This window comes from Camarhynchus parvulus, unplaced genomic scaffold (genome assembly GCF_901933205.1).
Source record: "Camarhynchus parvulus unplaced genomic scaffold, STF_HiC, whole genome shotgun sequence".
NCBI lineage: Eukaryota > Metazoa > Chordata > Aves > Passeriformes > Thraupidae > Camarhynchus > Camarhynchus parvulus.
In genome coordinates, this window is record NW_022148126.1 from 23655 (window position 1) to 44679 (window position 21025).

At 55.3% G+C, this 21025-nt stretch overlaps 1 protein-coding gene, 1 long non-coding RNA gene and 1 pseudogene across 2 annotated transcripts; 1 reads left to right on the forward strand and 2 right to left on the reverse strand.

Moving 5' to 3' along the window:
- Positions 1–1523: 1523 nt before the first annotated feature.
- LOC115916077 (zinc finger protein 436-like) lies at positions 1524–2203 on the reverse strand (the record flags this gene model as incomplete). Its single annotated transcript, XM_030969789.1, is given in 3 exon segments — positions 1524–1793; positions 1795–1845; positions 1847–2203. Coding segments are annotated over 3 exon segments (675 nt in total), but the record flags the coding sequence as incomplete, so codon positions are not given.
- Positions 2204–2239: 36 nt separating this feature from the next.
- On the reverse strand, positions 2240–6854 carry LOC115916075. Its single transcript, XR_004061566.1, has 3 exons — positions 6719–6854; positions 3144–3209; positions 2240–2428 (listed from the first exon to the last, which is right to left on the reverse strand). It is a non-coding gene; the product is annotated as an uncharacterized LOC115916075 (long non-coding RNA).
- An 8125-nt stretch (positions 6855–14979) lies between these two features.
- On the forward strand, positions 14980–16189 carry LOC115916078 (annotated as a pseudogene).
- Positions 16190–21025: the final 4836 nt, after the last annotated feature.

Sequence of the window (21025 nt, forward strand, 5' to 3'; positions counted from 1 at the left end):
GATCCCAGTCTATATTTGATCCCAGTCCAGTTTATCCCAGTCTGTAGGATCCCAGTCCCTAGGTGATCCCAGTCAATATTTGATCCCAGTCCATATTTGATATCAGTCTGTATTTGATCCCAGTCCATATTTGATCCCAGTCCATATTTGATCCAGTCTATATCATCTCTGTCCAGTTTATCCCAGTCAGGATGATCCCAGTCCATATTTAATCCCAGGCTGTATTTGATCCCAGTCCCTATCTGATCCCAGTCTATATTTAATCCCAGTCTAAATAATCTCAGTCCAGTTTATCCCAGTCAGGATGATCCCAATCCATATCTGATCCCAGTCCATATTTAATCCCAGTCCTTTGTATCACAGTCTCTATTCTATCTCAATCCCTATTTGATCTCAATCCCGGATTGATCCCAGTCATTAGTTGATCCTAGTCCATATTCGATCTCACTCCAGTTTATCCCAGTCAGGATGATCCCAGTCCAAATTTGATCCCAGCCCATATTTGATCCCAGTCCCTATCTCATCCCAGTCCATACGATCCCAGTCCATATTTAATCCCAGTCTAAATAATCTCAGTCCAGTTTATCCCAGTCAGGATGATCCCAGTCCATATCTGATCCCAGTCCATATTTGATCCCAGTCCATAGTTGATCCCAGTCCATATTGCCCTGCACACATTCCAAAAGTCTGGAATTCCAGCTCCCAGCCAGGAAAAGATGTTCCTGCCCTTGAAGGCAAATGGAGCAAAATCCTACAGAGACATTTCCCTGCCAGCCTTCAGGACTTCAGCTCCTGGACTGGGAATTAAAATAATAATTGAGAAATAAAATAATAAATAATCAGGGGAGGGTCTGTGGGGACAGAGGGGGCAATTAAATCAGGGAAGGGGTCAATTAAATCAGGGCAGGGTCTCTGGTGGTGCCTGGGTCAAGGGAGACACTGAGAGAGAAACAGAGCAGGCAAAGAGAGGCAGGAGAGAAAAGGGGACACAAACACAAGGAGCTGAGAAGGCGGCACTCTGCAAACAGAACTGCAACGGACTGAACATGAACGGGAGAGAAATCAGAAGTCTGAGAGTTTTATTTGCTATCAAATACATCCCACACACCCAGCCCCACACAATCCCCATCCCACCACTCCTAATTGAGATCCCACTACTCTAAATCACCTCCCAACCCCATCTCAGCCTGGTGGCTGTGGAATCGAGAGAGAGTTTGGTGTGGGATTGATTTTTTTGAGGTGGGTTTGAGCCCTTTTGGGGTAAGATTGAGCTGTTTCCACTGGGATTTGAGTGGTTTTGAGGTGACACATCCATCCTTCTTGTCTTTTGGAGTGCAAAGAGATGGAGAATAGAAAAAAATTAAGGTGAAACCAAAAGGGGAAGCAGTCAGGTGTGTTCCCAACATGGATCACAGGGAATGTGAGTGAGCAGGGCTGTGCCCAAAGTGCCTCCTCCAGTGGGGGATGGAGCTGGAGCAGCATTTAAGCTCTTCCCCGCACTCGGGGCACAGGTCGCAGGGCTTCCCTTAGTGGTGCCTCCGTTGGTGTTGGGTCAAGTTAGAGCTGCTGGAGAAGCTCTTCCCACACTGGGGACACTCGTAGGGCCTCTCCCCTGTGTGGATGCGCCGGTGCTTGACAAGGTCGGAGTTGTACTTGAACCCCTTCCCACAGTCAGGGCATTGGAAGGGCCTCTCCTCTGTGTGAATCCGATAGTGCAGGAGGAGATGGGAGCTGGTCAGAAACCTCTTCCTGCATTTATCACACTCGTAGGGCCTCTCCCCTGTGTGGATGCGCCTGGTGGGTGATAAGGTGGGATTTCTGCTGGAATCCCTTCTCTCTGGGCACTGGAAGGGCCTCTCCCTGTGTGACTCTGATGGTGCTGGAGGATGGGAGCTGGTCTGAAACCTCTTCCCACACTTTGATCTGGTGCTGGAGAGGATGGGTCCTCTGGTCTGAAATCTCTTCCCACAGCTCTTGGAACACTCTCGTGGGGCCTCTCCCCTGTGTGGGTCCTCTGGTGCTGGATCAGGCCGGAGCTCCGGCTAAAGCTCTTCCCACACTCCCCACACTCGTAGGGCTTCTCCCCAGTGTGGGTCCTCTGGTGCTGGATCAGGCGGGAGTTCCACCTGAAGCTCTTCCCACACTCCCCGCACGTGTGGGGCTTCTCCCCATCATGGAGCTGCTCATGGAGCACCAGCTCCCCACCGAGCTCTGGGCTCCAGCTCTCTCCGGCCGCCTTCCCGGCCCAGGCTGGCTCTTTCCCCCTCACATCCCCGCCATCTGCGTTTGCAGCCCCTCCTCGTGCGGCATCTCCGGGCCTTTTCCTCCCCGTTGGCTTCCTGCGCCGTGGAGCCGCTCAAAACGGCCTCTTCCACCAGGTTCTGCCGCGGGCATTTGTCCTCCCTGCTCTCCATGCTCAGCTCCTGCTCTGGGGGAGGAAGGACAAGGACACGATGGGATTTGCCTCCGTGCCACAGGCAAGGGCAAGGAGATCCCCCCAGGGCTGTGCTGCAGCCGGGGCCGTGCTGGGCTGGGAGATGGAGCAGCACAGAGGGGAAAGGGGCACTCATCACCACCTCGGGGCTGTGCACAAATCACAAACAGCACGGGACTGCTAGGAACGCCTCTTGAGCTGTTTTATTTTCCAGCATCAGTCTCATTACTTGGTTATGACAATGGAAGATGCCAGCAGCTCACATCCCAGGTGGCAGACAAAGAACTTAATGTTAAAACTTACTTTATAAGCTTTTTGACAATCACACAAAGCAAAAGCATATTGACAGTAGCTCCATCCAAGCAAATGTAGCTTCAGTTAAAACAATGCTTGCTTATTTCAGATACAATACCTGCTTGTAAGCCTTAAAACACAATGCACAGAGCTCCATTATTAACCTTGGAACTTCCTAATATCTTGCTAGATATACTTTTTTGAAGGATAGGGAGTTATTCTAGATAATTGTTATTGCACAGACCATTGTTCAATTTCTCCTTACTTTCTACTTCTTACAACATTTTTCTGCTGACCAATCTTATGGCTGCTGCAAAGCTCTAATCACAGTTCTACTGTCTCTGAGGCTTGTCTTTTGCAGTTTCCCAAAACTCTCTGATTTTAGGCATTCCAGACACACTGATTTCCTCCTCACCTGCCTCAGTGTCCTGGGGCATCTTCCTCTTCCTCGCAGCCTCCCAGGGGTTGGCAATGGGAAATCCTGGTTTGGGGAAAACAAGGGATGAGCACGTTGAGTTTGAAGGTCCCTCTGCCCGAGTCCATCTCTACAAGTCACCGGCCATCTGGGCTCCAGAAAAACCTCCCAAACACCAAGATTCAGTCCTGAAAAAGCCTCCCAGGAATTCCCCATCCCTGGTCCCTCCCCTCTGGTGTTTGGGGGTTCCCCCCTGTCCCAGCTGCTGGGGTCACGCTTGGATTGGGGGTCCCCCTTCTCCTGGGTGCCCGCCCTGCCCAGGCTGCTGGCAGTCCCAGCAATGCCAAAAGCTCCCCCCTCTTGGCTCTCCCCATTTCGGGATGCCGGGGCTCTTTGGGCTCCCGGGCTCCCTTCTCCCCTCATTCTCTGCTCTGGGCTGCAGCGGCTCCAAGGAGTCCCCCCTGCCCCTCTCCAGCCTCTTGAGGCTCCCGCCAATGGCGGCCCCCCCTCTCTGGGCTCCCCACTTTGGGCTCCTGGGGGACACAGGGGGCTCTGCTCCTCCAGGCTGCCTCTGCCGGCAGCCGCCACCGCCCCCCCGATGTCCCCCCCCGAGGGGGGCCTTTTTCCGCTCAGCCTTGCACTTCTTCATTCTCCAAACATCCCCCCAAAAACCCAACTGGGAGTGACTGGGAACATGCTGGAGGGAACTGGGCTACACTGGGAGATACTGGGAGGGACTGGAACAAAAGTGAGGGTGAAAAGAGCAACTGGAACCATGTGGAGCACAACTGGTTCATACTGGCAGGGACTGGGAGCACACTGGGCTCATCTTTGGATCATACTGGGAGGGACTGGACTCATACTGGGAGGATCTGAGAGTGACTGGGAACACACCCTGCACATCATCCCCCATACTGGGCCTGACTGGGAGCAACTGGGAGCACGCTGGCAGCAAATGGCATCATACTGGGACTGACTGGGCTGATCTAGGAAGCAACTGGAACCATGCTGGAGGCAGCTGGGACCATACTGGGAGAGACTGGAAGCAACTGGGATTATACTGGGACCACACTGGGAGGGCTGGCATGTGACTGGGATCAAACTGGAGCTTACTGGGATCATATTGGGGTTGAAAGGGAGCGACTGGGATCACACTTTGGGCTACTGGGAGCAGCTGAGAGAAACTGGGATGATGCTGCAAGCAAACTGGAGGAACTGGGAAGGACTGGATGCCTGCTGGAGGCAACTGGGATATACTGGGCATGACTGGGGGATCATACTGGGAGAACTGACACCTTACTGGGGCCACTGGCAGTGCCTGGAAATGACTACAGACATGCTGGGGGCAACTGGGATATACTGGGAGTGTCTGGAACCATACTGGGGGGACTGGAACCACACTGGGAACAACTGGGACCATGCTGGGGAGAACTGGGACCACACTGGGGGCAACTGGGAGTGAGTGGGACCATGCTGGGAGGGACTGGGATCATCTGGGGAGGGACTGGGACTAGAGCAGGGGCAACTGGGTTCAACTGGGACCATACTGGGAGTGTCTGTAACCACAGGGGAGTGATGGAAGCACACTGGGAACAGCTGGGCCCATGCTGGGAGCAACTGGGATCACACTGGGGGCACTGGCATCAGACTGGGAGTGACTGGGAGCAACTGGGATTGGACTGCAAGTGACTGGGATCAGACTGGGAGTGGCTACACTCATACTGGGATTATACTGGGTGTGAATGGAACCTGACTGGGGCTTACTGGGAGCTACTGGGCCCATGCTGGGAGGAAAATATGGACATACTGGGAGCAACTGGGATCGGCTGGAAGGTTCTGGAACCATGCTGAGGGGACTGAGAAGGCAACTGGGACCATACGTTGGGCAATAGACAGAAACTGCAATCAGGCTGGAGGCAACTGGGAGTCACTGGGAAAGACTGGGATCATTCCATTCTGAGGTAACTAGAATCATACTAGGACACCTGGGATATTCTGGGAGTGTCTGTAACCATACTGGGGGGACTGGAACCACACTGGGAACAGCTGGGATTGTGCTGGGGACATCTCAGACCATGCTTGGGGCAACTGGGCATGACTGGGACCCTGCTGGGAAGGATCGGGACAATTTAAGATTAACTGGAATCATAATGGGAGGAAATGGGAACAACTGGAACTGTGCTCGGAGCAACTGGGATCATACTGGGATCAGTGAGAGCAGCTGGGTCCCTGCTGGGTTAGACTGGGAGACTGAGAGTGACTGGAATCATACTGGGATTGACTGGGAGTGGCTGTGAGCAACTGGAATTGTGCTGAAAGCAACTGGGAGGAAGTGGGAGTGACTGGGAGCAGGCTGGGGGTGACTGGGATATACTGGGAGAGACAGGGAGTCACTGGGATCATACTGGAGGCTACTGGGGTCATGTTGGCATTGACAGGGAGCAACTGGGATCACACTGGGGCCACTGGCATCAGACTGGGAGTGACTGGGATCATACTGGGAGTGGCTACAATCATACTGGGATTAGAGTGGGTGTGACTGGACCCTGACTGGGGGTTACTGGGATCTACTGGGCCCATGCTGGGAGCCAGCTGGGGACATAATTAGAGGAACTGGGAGCAACTGGGATAAAACTGGGGGCAAGTGAACCACCCTGAGGGAACTGGGAGTGCCTGGGAATGACTGCCAGAATGTTCAGGGCAACTGGGATGTACTGGGAGTGTCTGAGACCATATGGGTGGTGACTGGGACCAGACTGGGAGCAACAGGGAATGTGCTGGGGGAACTGGGAACACACTGGGGGCAAGTGGGAGAGATTGGGATCATACTGGGTGGGACAGGGATCCTTCAGGGAGTGAGGGGAAGTGACCAGGCTCATACTGGGAGAGACTGGGATCATACTGGGACTGACTAGGTCTGTGCTAGGGGCAACTGGGAGAACTGGGAACACACTGGATGAAAGTGGGAGGAACTGGAAGCAACTGGGACGGTGCTGGGAGCAAATTGCATCATCATAGAGAATGACTGGGAGTGACTGGGCTCATACTGGGAGTGACCAGGCTCATACTGGGAGCAGCCACTGCCGGCACCGGCACCCCCGAACCCCTTTCCCGGCCATCCCGCCCCTCCAGCCCCAGCACCCCCCATTGCCGGGCTCCCGGCAATCCCAGGGGTCCCCCCCTCTCGGGGTCCCCGCTTTGCCCTTCTGGGGCTCTCCTCTCTCCGGGCTCCCGCTCGGGGAAGCCGCGGCTCTCCCGGGGCTCCCCAGAACCGCTGTCCCCCCGCCGCTGCCGCCGCTCCCGCGCGGTCCCCACGTGGCCCCGGCAGAGCTCGGAGGGCCCGGCCGGGAAGCCCAACCCCCACCGCGGGGGGACCCGCATCCCCCCGCCCCCCGCCGGGGCTCTGCCGCCACCCACACCGGGACCCCCAAAAACACCTCCCGGGGACCCCCCATGTCCCCCCGAGGGCCATCTGCGGCTCGGCTTTGGAGCCCTGCCAGCTGCAAACATCCCCCAAAACCCCAAACCCAGGCACCCCCCGGCACATTTGGGCCGCGCTCCGCCTGCCTGGGAACCTGCAAAATGGGGGGCGATGCTCCCGGGGCTGCGGCGACTCCAGGGTTCCCTCTCCCCTTCTCCTGCTGCTTCTGCTGCCGCTCGGCCTCTTCCTCCCTCCCTCCTCCTCCTGCCCCGTTCCCGAAGGCCGAACCGTGAGGGGAAGGGGGGGGAAAGGGCGGGAACCGTGAGGGGAAAGGGGGGGGAAGGGGGGGCCAAGGGGGGGGCCTAAAAGGGGCCCGGTTTGGTTTAAAATCACCCTAAAAAGGGCCCGGTTTGGTTTAAAATCACCCAAAAGGGCCTCAAATGCAGCTGAAATCCACCAGGTTTGGCCTAAAATCAGCCAAATGACATTAAAATTATCCAAATGGGTCTAAAATCCAACCTAAAGGGCCTGAAATTGCCCTGTTTTAAAACCCATACAAAATGACCTAAAATCACCTTTTAATCTCTCAAATGCACCTAAAATCCACCATGAAAGAACCTGCTTTTTCCTGTTTTTCCTGACCCAAATGGGCCCAAAATCCAGCTGGTTTTGCCTTTAATCACCCAAACTTGCCTGGAACCAACACAAGTGGACCTAAAATCCATCCTAAAAAGGCTTGCTTTGACCTAAAAACATAAAAATCCACCCAAATGTGCCTAAAATCACCAAAAAATGGGGCCTCAAATCACCCACGCAGGATAAAGATTCACCCATATGGAAGTAAAATCATCCAAAGTGATCTAAAATCCACCCTAAACCTGCCCAGTTTATTCTAAAATCACCTTCATGGGCCTAAACCCGACCCACATGGGCCTCAAATCATCCAAAGGGATCTAAAATCCCCCCTCAAACCCACCAGATTCGGCCCCAAATCAGCCACAGGGGCCTAAAATCCCCCCGGCAAGGCTGGGAATGCCTGCCAGGGATCTGAGCCCACCCTAACCCTGCCCGGGCCGGCCCCAAATGCCCCCGAGGGGCCGAGGCTGAGGCCGAGCCCGGGATGGGCTCCGCGCTCGCTCCGGGCCCTCCGCGTTCGCTCCGGGCAGTTTTGGCCGCGGCCCCGGCCGGGCCTGGGCGGGGCTGGGAGGGACCAGGGAGGGCTGGGCAGGGCTGGGGCCTTTGGGGCTTTCTGGGGCTGGGGGCGTTTGTGGGGAGCTCAGGGGCGATTGCTGGGGTTTGGAGAGAGTGACTGGGTTGGGGGGAGTCGGGGAATTTTGGGGGGTTTTGTGCATTTTGGGGGGTTTTATTGGCATTGGGGGGTGTTTTTCTGGAGGTTTTTGGGGGTTTGTTAATTTTTTTTTTGTTTGTTTTTATAATTTTGGGGAATACTGGCATTTTGTGGGGATTTTTTGGGATTGTCTTAAATGTTTGGGGGTTTTATTGGAATTTCTGGGGGATTTTGGGTGGTTTTATTGGAATTGTGGAGGCATTTAGTGGGATTCTTTGGAGGTCTGGGTTTTTTGAGGAAATTTTTGGGGTTTTGGGGGGATTTCTGTGGGATTTGGGGGGGGTTGTGGTCTTGTTTGGGTGTTGCCAGGATTTCTTTTGGGTCTTCAGGGGGATTTTGTGGGGCTTCTTGTGGTTTTGGGGACCATTTTTGGGGGATTTGTGGGGCTTAATTGGGATTATGGGGGTTGTTGGGATTTCAAGAGATTTTGTGGGCTTTTCTTGGAATTCTAAGGTGTTCTAATGGGATTTGTTAGATTTAATTGGGATGACATGGGTTTTAATGGGACTTTTTGGGGTTTTAAGGAGATTTTGGTGCCTCTCAGCCCTTCCCCACACCCGGGGACAACCTCAAAGCCCCCTCAGACCACACAAGGCCCCCCAAAATTCCACAAAATATACCCTAAAGCCCCTAAAAATCAGAACAAAATGCTCCAAAATACCAGAGAATCCCACAAAATGCCAGTGGAACTCACCAAAGTAAAAAAAAACTCCCTAAAATTTCAATAAACCTCCCAACAAAACAAAACCCCACCTAAATCCCAATAAAATCCCCCAAAATCCAAACTCCCCAAATCCATCAAACTCCCCAAAATCCTGAAATCCCCCAAAACCCAATAATTCTCTCCAGAAACCAAATAATTTCCCCTAAACTCCCAACAAAATCCCCCAAAACCCAAAAAAGGCCCCCCAAATTCCCCAAAACCCTCCCAAAAATGGCCTCAAAAATGCCCCAACATCCCAAAAAATCCCCACAAAACCGAAAAAACCCCCAAGCCCCTCCTGAAGGTCCCCAAATGTCCCAAAATTCCCCAAATCCCCAAAAAATCTCCCCAAAATCCCCCCAGAACCCCCAGACTCAGTGGGGCCGTCCTGGCTCAGGGGGCACCGGCCGGTGGAACAGGAGCCACTTCAGGGGCCCTCGGAGCTTTTTGGGGAGGGGGCACCATGGGAGACCCCCAAAAACGGGGGGGGGGAACCCCTGCTGTGCCCCCCCCCCCCGAAACCCCCAGACCCCGGTTCAGGGTGGGCCTGGGACCCCCCGGGACCCCCAAACCCCAGGACCCCCTGAGAGCCCCCAGACCCTTCCCCCCAAGACCCCACCCAGGGCCCTCCAGACCCCTCCCCAAACCCAACTCAGGCTCCCCCAGCCCCTCCCCAGATCCCCCCAGACCCTCTCCCCAAAACCCTTCCAGAGCCCCCCCCCCCTCCCCAAAACCTCCAAAACCCCCCAGGACACCCCCAGGACCCCCCCAGAGACCCCTCCCCAGACCCCCCCCCAGGACCACCCCAACACCCCCAGACCCCCCCCAAGACCCCCAGACCCCCCCCCCAAACCCCCCCCCCCCCCCAGACCCCCCCCAAACCCCCCCCCCCATCCCCCCCAGGCCCCCCCCAGACCCCCAGACCCCCCCCCCCCCCCCAGACCCCCCCCCCCCCCCCCCCCCCCCCTCTCAGCCCCCCCGCCCCCCCCTCCCCGCCCCCAGCATCCCCTCAGCCCCCCCCCCCCCGCGCCCCCTGGCCCGCCCGCCCGGCGGGTCCCGGGACCGGCGGGGGGGGGGGGCGCCGCTCCGGCTCGCCTCTGATTGGCTGGGGCGGCGGGGGGGAGGGGGGCGTTGCTGAGGGGAGCCGCGCTGTGATAAGTTGGTTTGTAGAATGCAGTGCGGTGATTGGTTGGTTCGGGGCGGGGCGCGCCGCTATTGTTGGGGAGCCGCGCGGGGCGGGGGGGAGGTTGTGACCGCGGGTCAGGAGCAGCTGAGGTGGGGCCGGGGGGAAACTGGGGGGGTTTGGGGCGGGTCTGAGGGGAAATTGGGGATTTTTGGGGGCATCGACGGGAAATAGGGGGGTGTGCGGTGGGTTTGGGGGGAATGAGGGGGTCTGAGGGGGCTTTGGTGGGTCTGAGGGGGCTTTAGGGAGCTTTGGGGGAAGCTTGAGAGGGTCTGGAGCGTTCTCAGGTGGGTTTAGGGGGATCTGAGGGGAATTGGGAGGGTCTGAGGGGATTTGGGGGATTTTGAGAGGAACTGTGGGGTTGTGAGTGGATCTGGGGGGTTTTGAGGTGGGTCTGGAGAAATTTGGGGGAGTCTGAGGGGATTTCATGGGTTTGGGGGGATTGAGGGGTCTGCGGGGGATTTGGGGCAGTCTGATGGATTTGGGGGGGTCTCAGGTGGGTCTGGGGTGAATTTTGGGGAGAACTGGGGGGGTCTGAGGGTCCTGGGGAGGTTTTGGGGTCCAGGGTGGTTCTGGGCCAACCCTGGGGGAGCTCTGGGGGGTTTGGGGTTCCTGGAGGGTCCTGGGGGAGATTTGGGGGTCCCGGGGGTCCCAGGCCCACCCTGAACCGGGGTCTGGGGGTTTGGGGGGGGGGGGGGCACAGCAGGGGTTCCCCCCCCCCGGTTTTTGGGGGGTCTCCCATGGTGCCCCCTCCCCAAAAAGCTCCGAGGGCCCCTGAAGTGGCTCCTGTTCCACCGGCCGGTGCCCCCTGAGCCAGGACGGCCCCACTGAGTCTGGGGGGTTCTGGGGGATTTTTGGGGTTTTGAGAGGGTTTTTGGGGATTTCGGGGTGGCTTTTTTGGGCTTTGGGGGATTTTGTTGGGAGTTTGGGGAAATTATTTGGGGTTTTTGGGGAGAATTATTGGGTTTTGGGATGGTTATGTGATTTTGGGGGTTTTGTTGATTTGGGGGTTTTGGATTTTGGGTGTTTTGTTGGGGTTGTGGGGGTTTTTTTGGGGGGGGGATTTATTGAAATTTTTGGAAGTTTTTTAAAAAATTTTGGTGAGTTCCACTGGGATTTTTGGAGATTCTCTGGGTTTTTGAGGGATTTTCTTGTAATTTTTGGGGATTTTGTGGGGTTTTAGTGGAATTTTGGGGGGCTTTGGGGCATTCCCTGGGTGTGGGGAAGGGCTGAGAGGCACCAAAATCTCTTTAAAGCCCCCAAAAGTCCCAATAAAACCCACTAAATCCCAATTAAATCTCTCAAAATCCCATTAGAACACCCTAGAATCCCAATAAAAGCCCACAAAATCCTTTGAAATCCCAATAACCCCAAAAATCCTGATTAAACTCTGCAAATCCCCCAAAAATGTCCCCAAAACCATGAAAAGTCCCACAAAATCTCCCCCAAGACCCAAAGAAATCCTGGCAACACCCAAAAAACCCCACAAAACCCCCAAATCCCACCAAAAATCCCACAAAACACCAAATCCCCAATGAATCCCACTAAATGCCACCACAATTCCAATAAAATGCCCCAAAATCTCCTAAAAATCCCAATCAAACCCCCAGAATTTCTGAGAATCCCAAAAAATCCCAACAAAATCCCAGCAAAACCCCCAAAATTCAAAAAAAGCCACAAAAATTTCAATAAACCCCCAAACACCCCCAGAAAAACTCCCCCTCAAAATGCCAAGAAAATCCCCCAAAATCCAAACCCCCCAAAATCCACAAAACCAGCCACTCCCAGTCCATCCCAGTATGATTCCAGTCGCTCTCCATGAGATCCCAGTGGAACCCAGTATGGACTCAGCTGCTCTCACTGAGATCCCAGTGTGATCCCAGTTGCTCCCAGCAGAATTCCAGATGTTCCCAGTTCCTCCCATTATGATCCCAGTTGCCCCAAGAACAGTCCCAGTCCCTCCCAGCAGGGTCCCAGTCGTGCCCAGTTGCCTCCAGGGTAGATTCAGTTTCCCCAGCATCGTCCCAGTTCCCTCCCAGCATGATCCCAGTTGTTCCCAGTGTGGTTCCAGTCCCCCCAGGATGGTTCCAGACACTCCCAGTATATCCCAGTTGCCCCCAGCATGTCTGTAGTCATTTCCAGGCACTGCCAGTGGCCCCAGTAAGGTGTCAGTTCTCCCAGTATGATCCCCCAGTCATGCCCAGTATATCCCAGTTGCCTCCAGCAGGCATCCAGTCCTTCCCAGTTCCTCCAGTTTGCTTGCAGCATCATCCCAGTTTCTCTCAGCTGCTCCCAGTAGCCCAAAGTGTGATCCCAGTCGCTCCCTTTCAACCCCAATATGATCCCAGTAAGCTCCAGTTTGATCCCAGTCACATGCCAGCCCTCCCAGTGTGGTCCCAGTATAATCCCAGTTGCTTCCAATCTCTCCCAGTATGGTCCCAGCTGCCTCCAGCGTGGTTCCAGTTGCTTCCTAGATCAGCCCAGTCAGTCCCAGTATGATGCCATTTGCTGCCAGCGTGCTCCCAGTTGCTCCCAGTCAGGCCCAGTATGGGGGATGATGTGCAGGGTGTGTTCCCAGTCGCTCTCAGATCCTCCCAGTATGAGTCCAGTCCCTCCCAGTATGATCCAAAGATGAGCCCAGTGTGCTCCCAGTCCCTGCCAGTGTGAACCAGTTGTGCTCCACATGGTTCCAGTTGCTCTTTCACCCTCACTTTTGTTCCAGTCCCTCCCAGTATGTCCCAGTGTAGCCCAGTTCCCTCCAGCATGTTCCCAGTTCCTTCCAGTATGATCCCATTTGCTCCCAAGCACTCCCAGTCAGCCTCAGTGTAGTGGCACTCACTGCCAGGATGATCCCAGTCACCTCCAGCATGATCCCAGTTCATCCCAGTAGAAGCCCAGCAGTTTCCAATCACCCCCAGCATGCAGCCAGTCACTCCCAGTTCCTCCCAGTTGCTCCTAGCATGATCCCAGTTGCTCACAGCTGCTCCCAGTCATCCTCAGCACCATCCCAGTGACTCCCAGTATATCCCATTTGCCCCTAAGATGGTCTCAATTACCCCAGCAGGCTCCCTCATTCCCATGATCCCAGTATGATCCCAGTATGATCCCAGTGTCCATCAATGCACAGTCTGCATAATCATGGCAGTTGATCCCAGTATGATGTCAGAACAAACCCAGTCATCTCCCAGTATGACTCCCAGAACAAACCCAGTAGAAACCCAGTACAGTCCCAGTCACTCCCAGTATGATCCCAGTATGATGTCAGTACAAACCCAGCACAGCCCCAGTCACTCCCAGTCCGATCCCAGTCCAGCCCAGTCCCTGGCAGCCCGCTGCCACTGCTGGGATCCCCAGCCCCTGTGTGCGTTCCCCTGGCGGATGTGCCCAGAGGAGCCCCAAGGGCTGGCAGTGCCCAGGCAGGGGCCCCAGCAAGGCCCAGTTGGGATGTGCAGCCCCCAGTTTGCCCAGTTTGCCTCTCCTTTGGCCCGGGCCGGCTTCCCCCGCGGGCAGCGGAGCTGGGAGCAGCCGAGAGCCATCCCAGCGCTGCCCATCCCGAGCTGTCCGGCTCCATCGCCGGGCCGCTGCTGCTGGGGGGCTGCGAGGGCTGAGGGAACGGGGCACCGGGGGGTGGCTGCTGGGGGGGGAGGAGGAGGAGGAGGAGGGGGAGGTGGGGGGGGATGGAGGAGGGGGAGGGGAGGAGGAGGGATGGAAGAGGAGGGACAAAGGCGGATCAAAGCTGAGCAGAAGGAACCATGGCTGCAGCCCTGCCTGAATTTGCAGCCCCCACCTGTGGGATCATCGCCCCCCCATCGCAGCAGCAGGTGAGCAGGGGGGGGAGGTCAGCTCAGATATCCCGGGGGAGCCCTGTGTCCCCCAGGAGCCCAAAGTGGGGAGCCCAGAGAGAGGGGGGCGCCGCCATTGGCGGGAGCCTCAAGAGGCTGGAGAGGGGCAGGGGGACTCCTTGGAGCCGCTGCAGCCCAGAGCAGAGAATGAGGGGAGAAGGGAGCCCAGGAGCCCAAACAGAGTAAGGGGCATCCCAAGTTCCCCTCATTTGCCTCACGGAGGGGGGGGAAGGGCAGAGACTCAGACCCTCAAGTCCCTGACTGCAGTTCTGGCCTGGCTGAGGTGGATGCCTGCCAAGTGATTGTTTGCAGCTCTGCTTGCTGTGCCCACGCTGCACTGCTTGGGGCAGGGCCTGGCAATGAGCCTTGCTCCAGAGCTTACAGCTGGACCAGGGCTCACCACAACAGCCCATGAATTTCCCATCTCTGGGCCAGATGCCACTGGTTTGGGCTTTGGTGATCCCAGATGGAAGATCCCTCATCTGCCTAGAGATGGCTGTCAAGGATGGAGATTGAAGCCCCCCTCCCAAGGACTGAGACTGAGACCCTTAAAATTCTATCCCAGGGGCACTGGGCTGACAAAAGATGTCTGCCAAGTGCTGCCTGCAGGTGTGTTCGCTGGACCAAGACTGGTTTCCCATGGCAACCAGTCCTGAAACAATGGGCCCTGCTCACTGCTGGGACTGGTTTGTCCTGTTTGGAACTGGACTGTCTGGACTTGTTCCCAACTTATTCACCACTGTCCTGTACCTGTTCCCTCAACTATAAAAGACCCCTGAGTTAACCAAAGACCTTGAGATTCTCCCCAGTGTGACCAGACGGATCTATTGGCCAGACCATGAAATTTCGTCTCTCCTTTGGTAGCTATTCCCTCCACTCTTTCTCTCTCTTTATCTCCTTTCTAATCCTTTTAGCACATTTGCTGTGGGCACTCAATAAAAGGTGCATTTGTTTAATACTGAAAGTTCCCCTGCTCTGTGTCTTTTGCACTCTGAGATGGGTAAAAGGAACCATCACAACCCAGGCTTGTACCAGTGGATCGTGACACCCCAGCATCCCGAAATGGGGAGAGCCAAGAGGGGGGAGCTTTTGGCATTGCTGGGACTGCCAGCAGCCTGGGCAGGGCGGGCACCCAGGAGCCTGGGGACCCCCAATCCAAGCGTGACCCCAGCAGCTGGGACAGGGGGGAGCCCCCAAACACCAGAGGGGAGAGACCAGGGACAGGGAACTCCTGGGAGGCTTTTTCAGCGCTGAATCTTGGTGTTTGGGAGGTTTTTGTGGAGCCCAGATGGTCGGTGACTTCTAGACATGGACTCGGGCAGAGGGACCTTCAAACTAAATGTGCTCATCCCTTGTTTTCCCCAAACCAGGATTTCCCATTGCCAACCCCTGGGAGGCTGCGAGGAAGAGGAAGATGCCCGGGGCACTGAGGCAGGTGAGGAGGAAGTCAGTGCCCCTTTCCCCTCTGTGCTGCTCCATCTCCCAGCCCAGCACGGCCCCGGCTGCAGCACAGCCCTGGGGGGATCTCCTTGCCCTTGCCTGTGGCACGGAGGCAAATGCCATCGTGTCCTTGTCCTTCCTCGCCCAGAGCAGGAGCTGAGCATGGAGAGCAGGGAGGACAAATGCCCGCGGCAGAACCTGGTGGAAGAGGCCGTTTTGAGCGGCTCCACGGCGCAGGAAGCCAACGGGGAGGAAAAGGCCCGGAGATGCCGCACGAGGAGGGGCTGCAAACGCAGCTGGCGGGGATGTGAGGGGGGAAAGAGCCAGCCTGGGCCGGGAAGGCGGCCGGAGATGGAGGCAGAGCTCAGAGCTGGTGCTCCATGAGCAGCTCCCATGATGGGAGAAGCCCCCGTGTGGGGGGGTGTGGGAAGGGGAGGAACTCGAACCTGATTCTGCACCAGAGGGAAGAGCCCTTCAGGTGGAGCTCCAAGCTGATTGTGCACCAGAGGACCCACACTGGGGAGAGGCCCTACGAGTGTGGGGAGTGTGGGGCGAGCTTCAGCCAGAGCTCCAACCTGATCCAGCACCAGAGGATCCACACTGGGAAGAGGCCTTTCACGTGTTCCATGTGTGGGAAGAGCTTCAGCCAGAGCTCCAGCCTGATCAAGCACCAGAGGACCCACACAGGGGAGAGGCCCTACGAGTGTTCCAAGTGCAGGAAGAGGTTTCAGACCAGCTCCCATCTCCTCCAGCACTATCAGACTCACACAGAGGAGAGGCCCTTCCAATGCCCCACCTGTGGGAAGGGATTCAAGCACAACTTCCATCTCACCCAACACCAGCGCATCCACACTGGGGAGAGGCCCTACGAGTGTGATCAATGCAGGAAGAGGTTTCTGACCAGCTCCCATCTCCTCCTGCACTATCGGATTCACACAGAGGAGAGGCCCTTGCTGCCCCGACTGTGGGAAGGGATTCAAGCGCAACTCCCATCTCATCACCCACTGGCGCATCCACACTGGGGAGAGCCCCCCTCACAGTGTCCCCAGTGTGGGAAGAGCTTCTCCAGCAGCTCTGACTTGGTTTGACACCAACGGAGGCACTACTAAGGGAAGCCCTTCATCCCCGAAATGCAGGAAGAGCAGGGTGTGCTGCTCCAGCTCCATCCCCCACTGGAGGAGGCACTTTGGGCACAGCCCTGGTCACTCACATTCCCTGGGATCCATGTTGGGAATACACCTGTCTGCTTCTACTTTTAATTTCACCTTAATTTTTTTCTATTCTCCATCTCTTTGCACTCCAAAAGGCAAGAAGGATGGATGTGTCACCTCAAAACCACTCAAATCCCACACTGAAAACAGCTCAATTTTACCCAAAAGGGCTCAAACCCACCTCAAAAAATCTCAATCCCACACCAAACTCAGTCCTGTGCCAATTCCACAGCCACCAGGCTGAGATGGGGTTGGGAGGTGATTTGGGAGTAGTGGGATCTCATTTAGAGTGGTGGGATGGGGATTGTGTGGGGCTGGGTGTGTGGGATGTATTTGATAGCAAATAAAACTCTCAGACTTGCTGATTTCTCTCCCGTTCATGTTCAGTCCGTTGCAGTTCTGTTTGCAGAGTGCCGCCTTCTCAGCTCCTTGTGTTTGTGTCCCTTTTTTTCTCTCCTGCCTCTCTTTGCCTGCTCTGTTTCTCTCTCAGTGTCTCCCTTGAGCCAGGCACCACCAGAGACCCCTGCCCCTGATTTAATTGACCCCAGTCCCCTGATTTAATTGGCCCCTCTGTCCCCACAGACCCTCCCTGATTATTTATTATTTTATTTCTCAATTATTATTTTAATTCCCAGTCCCAGGAGCTGAAGTTCTGAAGGCTGGCAGGGAAATGTCTCTGTAGGATTTTGCTCCATTTGCCTTCAAGGGCGGGAACATCTTTTCCTGGCTGGGAGCTGGAATTCCAGACTTTTGGAATGTGTGCAGGGCAATACGGACTGGGATCAAATAGGGACTGGGATCAAATAGGGACTGGGGTTTAAATATGGACTTGGATCAGATATGGACTGGGATTGTACAAACTGGGATAAACTGGACTGAGATTATTAAAACCGGATCAAATATGGACTGGGATCAAAAATGGACTTGGATCAAATATCGACTGGAAATAAATACAGACTGTGATCAAATATGGACTGGGATCCAATTGATACTGGGATCAAATATGGACTGGTATCATTTGGACTGGGATCAAATAGGGACTGGGATTAAATATGGATTGGTGTCAAATATGGACTCAGATCAAATATGGACTGGGATCATCCTGACTGGGATAAACTGAACTGAGATTATATAGACTGGGATCAAATGTGGAGTGGGATCAAATGCGGAATGGGATCATTTGGACTGCGATCAAATATGGAACTAGGGTCAAATATGGACTGGGATTAAATATGGATTGGGATCAGCTATGGACTGGGATCCTTCAGACTGGGATCCTACGGACTGGGATCAAATATGGACTGGGATCAAATATGGACTGGGATCAAACTGATTGGGACCATACAGACTGGGATCAAATAATGACTGGGATCAAATAGGGACTGGGATCCCATGGACTGAGATAAACTGGACTGAGATTATATAGACTGGGATCAAATATGGACTGGGATTAAATATGGACTGGGATCATCCTGACTGGGATAAACTGGACTGAGATTATATGGACTGGGATCAAATACGGGCTGGGATGAAATATGAATTGGGATAAAAAAGTGGACTGGGATCGACTATGGACTGGAATCAAATATGGACTGGGATCAAATATGGATTGGGATCAAATGGACTGGGTTCCTACAGACTGGGATAAACTGGACTGAGATTATATCAACTGGGATTAAATATGGACTTGGATTAAATATGGACTGGGGTCAAATAGGGAGTGGGATCAAATATGGACTGGGACTATCCAGACCAGGACGGCTGAACCAGTTCTCCCAGTTGTCCCAGCACAGTCCTAGGCACTCCCAGTATGATCCCAGTCACTCCCACTTGCCCCCAGCGTGTTCTCAGTTCCCCCAGCACATTCCCAGTCACTCCCAGTCTGGTCCCAGTCCCACACACATATGGTCTGAGACCCTCCCAGTATGTCCCAGTTGCCCTGAACATTCAGGCAGTCATTGCCAGGCACTCCCAGTTCCCTCAGGGTGGTTCACTTGCCCCCAGTTTTACCCCAGTTGCTCCCAGTTCCTCTAATTAAGTCCCCAGTTGGCTCCCAGCATGGGCCTGGTAGCTCCCAGTAACCCCCAGTCAGGGTCCAATCACACCCACTCTGATCCCAGGATGAGTGTAGCCACTCCCAGTCTAATCCCAGTTGCTCCCAGACACTCCCAGTACAATTCCAGTGCCTCCAGTGTGATCCCAGTTGCTCCCTGTCAATGCCAGCATGACCCCAGTAGCCTCCAGTATGATCCCAGTGACTCCCCATCTCTCCCAGTTTATCCCAGTTGCTTTCAGCGTGTTCCCAGTCACTCCCACCTCTTCCCAGTTGCTTTCAGCACAATTCCAGTTGCTCCCAGTCAATCCCAGCATGATTCCAGTCACCCTCAGAGTGATCCCAGTTGCTCCCAGCATGGGCCCAGCTGTTCCCAGTGTGCTTCCATCACTCCCCTATGGTTACAGACACTCCCAGTATGGTCCCAGTTGAACCCAGTTGTCCCTGCTCTAGTCCCAGTCCCTCCCCAGATGATCCCAGTCCCTCCCAGCATGGTCCCACTCACTCCCAGTTGCCCCCAGTGTGGTCCCAGTTCTCCCCAGCATGGTCCCAGTTGTTCCCAGTGTGGTTCCAGTCCCCCCAGTATGGTTCCAGACACTCCCAGTTGCTCCCAGTCAGGCCCAGTATGGGGGATGATGTGCAGGGTGTGTTCCCAGTCACTCTCAGATACTCCCAGTATTAGTCCAGTCCCTCCCAGTATGATCCAGAGATGAGCCCAGTGTGCTCCCAGTCCCTGCCAGTATGAACCAGTTTTGCTCCACATGGTTCCAGTTGCTCTCTTTCATGTTCACTTTCTTCCAGTCACTCCCAGTATCTCCCAGTGCAAACCAGTTCCCTCCAGCATCTTTCCAGTTCCTTCCAGTATGATCCCATTTGCTCCCAAGCACTCCCATTCAGCCTCAGTGTAGTGGCACTCACTGCCAGGATGATCCCAGTCACCTCCAGCATGATCCCAGTTCATCCCAGTATCAGCCCAGCAGTTTCCAAACACCCCCAACATGCAGCCAGTCACTCCCAGTTCCTCCCAGTTACTCCGAGCATGTTCCCAGTTGCTCACAGCTGCTCCCAGTCATCCTCAGCACGATCCCAGTCACTCCCAGTATATCCCATTTGCTCATAACATGGTCTCAATTGCCTCCTGCAGGCTCCTGCTCACTCCCAGTATGATCCCAGTGTCCATCAGTGCAATCACAGTCTGCCCTGGTATGGCAGTGCATGATCCCAGTGTGATGTCAGAACAAACCCAGTACAGTCCCAGCATGATACCAGTACGATGTCAGTAGAAAACCAGCAGTGTTCCAGTCACTCCCAGTTTCTACCAGTGTAGCCCAGTTCCCTCCAGCATGTTCCCAGTCACTCCCAGTTCCTTCCAGTATGATCCCATTTGCTCCCAAGCACTCCCAGTCAGCCTCAGTGTAGTGGCACTCACTGCCAGTATGATCCCAGTCACCTCCAGCATGATCCCAGTTCATCCCAGTAGAAGCCCAGCAGCTTCCAATCACCCCCCAGCATGCAGCCAGTCACTCCCAGTTCCTTCCAGTTGCTTCTACCATGATCCCAGTTACTCACAGCTACTCCCAGTCATCCTCAGCACCATCCCAGTGAATCCTGGTATATCCCATTTGCCCCTAACATGATCTAAATTACCTCCAGCAAGCTCCTACTCACTCCCAGTATGATCCCACTATGATCCCAGTGTCCATCAACGCAATCATAATCTGCCTTGGTATGGCAGTGTCATTCCACTATGATATCAGAACAAACCCAGTACAGCCCCAGTCACTCCCAGTACGATCCCAGTCCAGCCCAGTCCCTGGCAGCGCTGCCACTGCTGGGATCCCCCAGCCCTGTGTGCGTTCCCCCCTGGCGGATGTGCCCAGAGGAGCCCCAAGGGCTGGCAGTGCCCAGGCAGGGGCCCCAGCAAGGCCCAGTTGGGATGTGCAGCCCCCAGTTTGCCCAGTTTGCCTCTCCTTTGGCCCGGGCCGGCTTCCCCCCGCGGGCAGCGGCTGGGAGCAGCCGAGAGCCCCGCGCTGCCCATCCCGAGCTGTCCCGGCTCCATCGCCGCCTCCTGCCGCGGGCTGCGAGGGCTGGAGGGAAGGGAGGATGGGGGCACCGAGGGTGTGGCTGCTGCTGGGGGGGAGGAGGAGGGGGGGGGGGGGGGGGGGAGGGGGGAGAGGGAGGGGGGAGGAGGAGGGATGGAAGAGGAGGGACAAAGGCGGATCAAAGCTGAGCAGAAGGAACTGCTGGTCGAGCCCTGCCTGAATTTGCAGCCCCCACCTGTGGGATCATCGCCCCCCCCGTCTTGGTTTGGAAAGACAGGAGTCTGCTAAGGAAGGCAGGAGCCTCCCCTGAAATTGAGAATGTAAACCCTCCCCACCCCTCCGAATTGCTACAATTTTTAAATTAAGGGGCTCTCAGGCAAAGATATGGGAGCAGGCAATAACAGTTCTTTAATAGGGAAGAAATAAAAAGAATAAAATAAACAATACAGTCCACTGGAACAACACTGACAGAGTCAGAACCCAACCTGACACCCTGTTGGTCAGGGTGCTGGTGGCAGTCCGATTGAAAATGTGGCTGCAGTCCTCTGAAGTATTCAGGTGTGGTTCTGTTGGAGCAAGGGGGTTCTGTAGAGAAGGATGTAGTCTTCCTCTGAAGATCCAGGAGGAAAAGGTAGCTGC